This window comes from Microtus ochrogaster, chromosome 2, assembly GCF_000317375.1.
Source record: "Microtus ochrogaster isolate Prairie Vole_2 chromosome 2, MicOch1.0, whole genome shotgun sequence".
Classification (NCBI taxonomy): domain Eukaryota; kingdom Metazoa; phylum Chordata; class Mammalia; order Rodentia; family Cricetidae; genus Microtus; species Microtus ochrogaster.
The window spans coordinates 43,042,625-43,049,124 of NC_022010.1; the positions used below are offsets into that span (position 1 = coordinate 43,042,625).

At 46.3% G+C, this 6,500-nt stretch overlaps 1 protein-coding gene across 3 annotated transcripts in view; it reads left to right on the forward strand.

Moving 5' to 3' along the window:
• Positions 1-6,500, forward strand: part of Heg1 (heart development protein with EGF like domains 1) — a 78,796-nt gene that overhangs the window by 67,387 nt on the left and 4,909 nt on the right. For 2 of the 3 annotated variants that reach the window (XM_013351605.2, XM_026785719.1), the window contains 2 exons: positions 3,636-3,723; positions 6,297-6,471. In XM_013351605.2, the coding sequence (XP_013207059.1) occupies positions 3,636-3,723; positions 6,297-6,471 (263 nt within the window). The remainder of the gene's footprint in view (positions 1-3,635; positions 3,724-6,296; positions 6,472-6,500) is intronic. The other variant, XM_026785728.1, reaches the window with a different exon arrangement.

The window sequence follows — 6,500 nt, forward strand, 5'->3', positions numbered from 1 at the left end:
ATAAATTAAAAAAATAAAAATAAAAAAATAAAATATTTTAATTAGAATATACACTTCAAGGTTTCATTGTAGCATTTTCAAACATGATTCTTTTATGTTAATTCTCCTGACCCTACGTATCCCCTCCTATTCACTTCCCTATAGCGTCCTTTCCTCAGTCACCTGTGTCTTGTTGCCGCCCTCTCGACTCCCCCCCCCCATGGTCTCCTTTTTAATGCAATGGCTCACGCTCACCCGCACTCATCTGCATATATATACATTACAGCTAGGTTCCAGATAGCTAAGTCTGGGATATGTCACTATGTCCACAGCGAATGTCTGTAAATGAAAAAGAAAAGGAATGTATGACAGTTCACCCCTAAAGGGATAGAAGGGGGGAACCAAGTGAGATTTTGTGTATTTAAAAGCTATCCAGTGGGTACGATGGCACAGGCTTGTAACTTTAGTACTTGGGAAGCTGGAGCAGGAGGATCATGAGTTTGAGGCCAGCCTGGGCTACATAGTGAGTTCCAAGCCACCCTAGGCTATTTAATCAGTAATTCCTCCCCTGCTGCCTGTCTGCCTTCTCCTTTCATGTCATTCGTGTGTGTGTGTGTGTGTGTGTGTGTGGAGAGAGACAGAGACAGAGAGAGACAGAGAGAGACAGAGAGAGACAGAAAGAGAATGCAGATGATAATCATATTTCTGAGCTTGGCTTATTTTCCTTAAATGATGTTATCCAGTTCCATCCATTTTCCTGCAAAGCATGTTGTTTTTCAGACAAAACTGTTTATTTCAAAGAGGAACATCTATAACCTGCAGCCACTTATAGGGGTCAAATAATGGATATTTGGTTGTTTTGCTGGAAGCTAGAAAAATTAGTGTGATATATAGGATAAATAATAGTTTACTTTTTTTGTTTTTTGAAGCAGGTTCTCACTGTGTTGCCCCAGCTGTCCTGGAACTTGCTATGTAGACCAGACTAGTCTTGAACTCACAGAGATTCACCTGTCTCTGTCTCCCCAGAGCTGGGATTAAAAGCATGCACCAATAAGCCTGGTTTAGATTTTAGTTTTTAGGAACAGAATAAACCAGGTTTGGTAGCACATGACTGCAATCCCAGGCTCAAACGGGAGGAATATTTCAACTTTGAGGTCAGTGTGGGCTACATAGTGAGTTCTAGGCTACTGTGCTATAGGATGAGAGCCCGTCTCAACTTAAAAAGAAAACAGGTGGACAGGCAGTGGTGGCAGCACTCGGGAGACAGAGGCAGGTGGCTCTCTAAGTTTAAGGCCAACCTGGTCTACAGAGCTAGTACCAGGACAGCCAAGGCTACACAGAGAAACCTTGTCTCAAAAAACCAAAAATAAACAAACAAAAAACAAACAAAAGAGGGAAGGCACATATGATGACATATGCCCGTATTCCCAGTACTTGAGAGATGGAGGCAGGAGTTCAAGGACAGCCTTGGCTACGTGAAACCCTGTCCAAAACATAGGGAGGGACAAAGGGAAGCCAGTTGTAGTGGCTTGTAATCCCAGCACTCCGTAGACACTAGTAGCAGTTCAAGGGCATCCTTGGCTACAGAGCAAGTTAGAGAGGTGCCTGGGCTACATGAGACTTCATCTCAAAAGTTAAATAAATAAGCGAGCATAGGGAGACCCTGAAGCTTCTTAGAACAGGAACAGCACCATCAGGCTTGCTGTCCAGATGAGATGACAGGAGCTCAGGGCAGGCAGAGCTGGTGGGGATGAAGAGCAGGGATGTGGGGCCGGAAAGAGGGCTCAAGGGTTCAGAATACTACCTGCTCTTCCGGAGGACTAGAGTTCAGTCCCCAGCACCCACATGGGCTTGCTCACAGCTACCTTTGGCTCCAGTTCCACGGGATCTGCCACCCTCTTTGCTGGATGGTTAAGAGCACTTGTTGCTCTTCCAGAGGATGCAGGTTCCGTTCCCAGCACCTACACAGTGGCTAGCAGGCATTTGTCACGCCAGGTCCACTGGATCCAATGTCTGTTTTTGACCTCCACAGGCGTGCACACAGCATGTATACTTACACTCAGTCATACACCAGTCATACACATACCCATAAAATTAATATTTTTAAAGATGAACATGGATGTAATCCCCAAGAAGTTTGCTTTGTCCTCACTTGTAAGAGGAACCCCTGAACGCATGTATCGCAAGGCGAGGGAGGCGAGGGTGCATCATGTGATTCCTCTATGTTGCAGTACTAATCTTTTTCATAAGAGTCCGGCCTCTTTGCTATTTACTTAAATAAATTGCTAGATGAAGGGTTCATAGCTTGTCATTTACTGTTCTGCTCATAGTCCTTAATGTAGGCGTTCATCCAGACGGGGCGAGAGCTCTGGCTCTCAACTTTATGAAAATGGCTGCAGATTATTGTTTCAGTCTTAATTTCCTTCAGAAGTCTGGTCATCTGGAGCTGGAGAGATGGCTCAGTGTTAAAGAGCACTGTCTGCTCTTGCAGAGTACCTGGGTTCCACTCCCGGCACTTTCCTGGTGGTTTACAACCCTCTGTAACTCCTGTCCCAGGGGATCTGATGTCCTCTCCTGGTCTCCTGGGTCATGCCACAGACAAATAATTGAATAAAACATTGGTGATGAAATTAATTTTTTTGAGACAAGGTTTCTCTGTGTAGCTCTGGCTATCCTGGAACTAGCTCTGTAGGCTGGCCTCAAACTCACAGAGATCCAACTGCCTCTGCCTCCTGAGCACTGGGTCAAAGATTTGAGCCACCACCCCCAGCTAAAGTAAATTAAAAAAAAAAGAAAGTTAGTTATTGCCCTTTCATACTAGATCTTGCAACCTGAAGAACAAATTTTAATTGTATTCCACAAGAAAAATAGAATATTTAATATAATTTATAAGAAATAATTTTGCTACATATATATAGATATAAAACCCAATTAATTAGACCTTTCAGCATTATTCTATCAGTGCTAATTTCTGGTAGTTAAATTTATGTCTATAGAGCCCCCTGGGTCCCTGGATTTAACAGACCAGTAATATTTCTTCTGAAATTGAAGAGTTTAACCTGGCTCAGTTCTGTTTTACCAAGTAACGCCCTAAAGCAGAATCTAGCATCTGCTTTTATTTTGTTTTGTTTTGAGACAGGGTTTCTCTGTGTAGCACTGACTGTCCTGGAATTTGCTCTATAAACCAGGCTGGCCTCGAACTCATAGAGATCTGCCTGCCTCTTCCTCCAGTGTGAACCAAGCATCTTTATCTCTACGGTCACCATCAAGATAAGTTTTCTGATGTTTAAATTTCAAAGAAGCACTAATCTTAAATGAGAGAGAGAAAAGGATAAGTGAAATCTCTCAGATCAGTTTGGGGAAACATAATGCTTGCCTGTCTCTTTTTCATTTGTGGTTCAGTGACATCATCAGGGCTGTCCTACAGGAAGAATTTTAGGGCCACTTTCCTAGAAAGGGCTAAACGGGGGATTCCTCTCAAGACAAGAAAGTGGAACTCTAGCCTTAGAGTTTTCTGGGCCACAGATGAGGCCTTAGGCGAGAGCGGCCAGGGCCACGCTGGCAGAGGTGAGGGAGCGGGGCGGAGGCTCTGATTATTACTCATGACCTCCTGCCAATCCACCCTGTTTGTTTGCCCCTTTGTTTGATGTGTTTAGCCTATCAGCTCATCACTGTGGTGATAGCGGCAGCTGGAGGTGGCCTGCTACTCATCCTGGGGATCGCACTCATTGTTACCTGTTGCAGGTGAGTGACTGAGATCTCGAATTTAAATCCCGCTTTATCAACTGTGCTGTTCAGAGGGTCAGTGTTTAGCCTTGAACAACGTAGCATTGGGGAGACTGAGGCAGAAGGAATATACCTTGGAGGATAACGACAGCCTGGGTCCATAGCAAGTTATAGGCAAGCCTGGGCTGCATGATAAAATCCTGTCTCCAAAGAACCAAAAGGTAGTAACACAACCAACTAAAAAAAAAAGGCAAATTGGATTTTATCAAGATCCAGAACTTTCCAACTGTAGAGCTGAGGATGGGGCTCCGTTGGTAGAGTGATTGCCTAGCACACGTGAAGCCCTGCGTTTGCTCCCCAGACACACAAAAACTGAGCATGGTGCTGTCCTCCTGTGGTCCCAGCCCAGGGGGTAAAGGCAGGAGGAATCAATAATTCAAAGTTATCCTTAGCTGGGAAGCAGGTGCAAGGCCAGCCAGGCCTACAAAGAGACTGTTTAAAAAGCAAAACACCCGGATCTGGGGACACACATGTCTAATCCCAGCACTCTGGAGACAGAGACACTTGGCTCTCCTTGAGTTAAAGGGGAGACTAGTTAGTAACACATCCACACAGGAACTTGGCCTGGTGTGATCACGGCAAGTCTGTTCCTAAGAGTCCAAAGGGGAAACAACCCCAGGACCTGTGGGCTGGTGAATAAGAAAACCAGATGTGACAGAACTGTCCCCAGACCCACAGTCAGCCGCTGACTGGCACGTGGGTGAACCTTCCACATCCTATTCTAGGTGAAAGACGGCATCTGCAAAATCATCAGGGGTGCGATATGAACATGAGTTGTTAAAGATCATCCGGGCTGTGATACGATTAGTCGGCATCTACTAGAGACAGGAAGTAGACTAGCTGGAGTCTAGGGCTAGGTCAGGTTAGAGATGTTGGAAGGCTGGGGATGGCTGCTATGGGGCAGGTGACAAAGCGCCTTTAAAACCCAGAGGACAGGCGCACCACAGTGAATGTGGTAAATGCCACCAAACGAGTAAATCGTATGGTTACGTCAGTCTGTTCTCAGGTCTGTGTTTATAGAGGGATGCAAAGACACAGGGAGGGAGGGGGCTGCCTGAGCTATGTCAGCAGCAAAGGCGATCGAGGGAGCCATGGTTTGGATGAATAGTGTGACCTTCGCTCCAGGCTTCCTGCGATGGAGTTCCCATGGGAAGGGAAGAGAAAGGGGAAGCTAGATCCCCTTGTCTACAATTACCTGTTCAAGTAAAGGAAAACTACAATCATTGATTTAAACGATATCAAATGGGAAGAATTATGTGTAGGTAACAGACGGAGGGACTTTTCCCAAGTAGCTCGTTATCTTTTTGTGCCCATGATGTAAGGACATTTTAAAGCATCCTTTGCCTCCAGGAAGGCTACCAAGAATAACATGGTAAGCATTCTATCTCTCAGGAGTGTGGGCCTCGTCGGATAGCCATTTCTTCTCAGATTGCCATCAGATATAAGCATGCGAGGAAATAAACCGGTTAGGGGCAGTTACATAGAGAAACAAAGCCTGGCAGGAGGAAGAACATAAACCTTGTCTTGGCAGCATTCTCGGTCACGCAATGTAGGCGTTTCTGGAGGGAGCCCGGATTCTTGGCTCCTGAAAGGGGAAGACAGCAATGGGGCCAACCTGTTACTGCACAGTAGTAGCGGGTCAGCTCTGGGCCTGACGGAAGAGCTGGTACTGAAGCCGTGTGCAGGAACTTCAGTTTTACGATGCTGAATCGGTTCTGTGCCTTTCCCAGAAACTTAAAGTGTGGGACGAACAACGGCCTTCAGATTCTCTTACTCAGAGCAAATAGAATTAAATATTTCTGATCCTCCACCCACAAGACAGACAGTTGCCCCAACCAGTCCTAGGCCGTGAAACCTCACGGCAGGGTGGGTTCTGGCCTGCTAAAATGAGAAAATGTGGAGAGGCTATAAGCAGGCGGCCCCCATGGAGGTTTTGTGGTTTGTGAAGTTGTAAGTAAAACCCTGGCTGGGGAGTGGAGAGGCCAACCCCATCCCAGGTCTCTAGTAGCTGCAGCTGAGCCTCGGGCTAAGCCTCCACAAGCCAGAGCCGCCCGAGGCCTGGCTCCCATTCTGGAAACTCAAGAACAGCCTTGATGCTTCACCTGTGGCTACTGACGTTTGGCCACCAGTGAGCCCCTTTCCCCACCACGGTCACCTGTGAACCCTGATTCTTGTGCCCCTGGCCACTCCAGGGCACAGTCCCTCTGCTCCCAGAGGACACTAATAGCCCCTTTGGGGCTGTCTTCATGCTCCATTTAGGCTTTTGAAGTTGTAAAGTCTTTTTGTTTTTGTTTTTTGTTTGTCCTTTTGTTGGTTTTTGGATGGCAGAGGGGACACCTAATGTCATTTTTAGTTTCTTAGGCATATACTAAATCATCCTAGCATTTCTGGTGGGCAGCCGCATGGAAATACAGGGGCAGTGCCAGGTCTATTTTATGTTGCCAAACACACAAATCAGTCTCGTCACAGAGTCCGCTTTCTGACACAACTTACTGATAGAATTTGTCGCGCATCTTTTTAACATCTCACAGAAAGAGTAAAAATGACATAAGTAAACTCATCTTCAAAAGTGGGGACTTCCAAATGTCCCCATACGCCGAGTACCCCAAGAATCCTCGCTCACAAGAATGGGGCCGAGAAGCCATTGAAATGCACGAGAACGGGAGCACCAAAAACCTCCTGCAGATGACAGACGTGTACTACTCGGTAGGTGTCTGCCCAGCCGGCCACAGGGT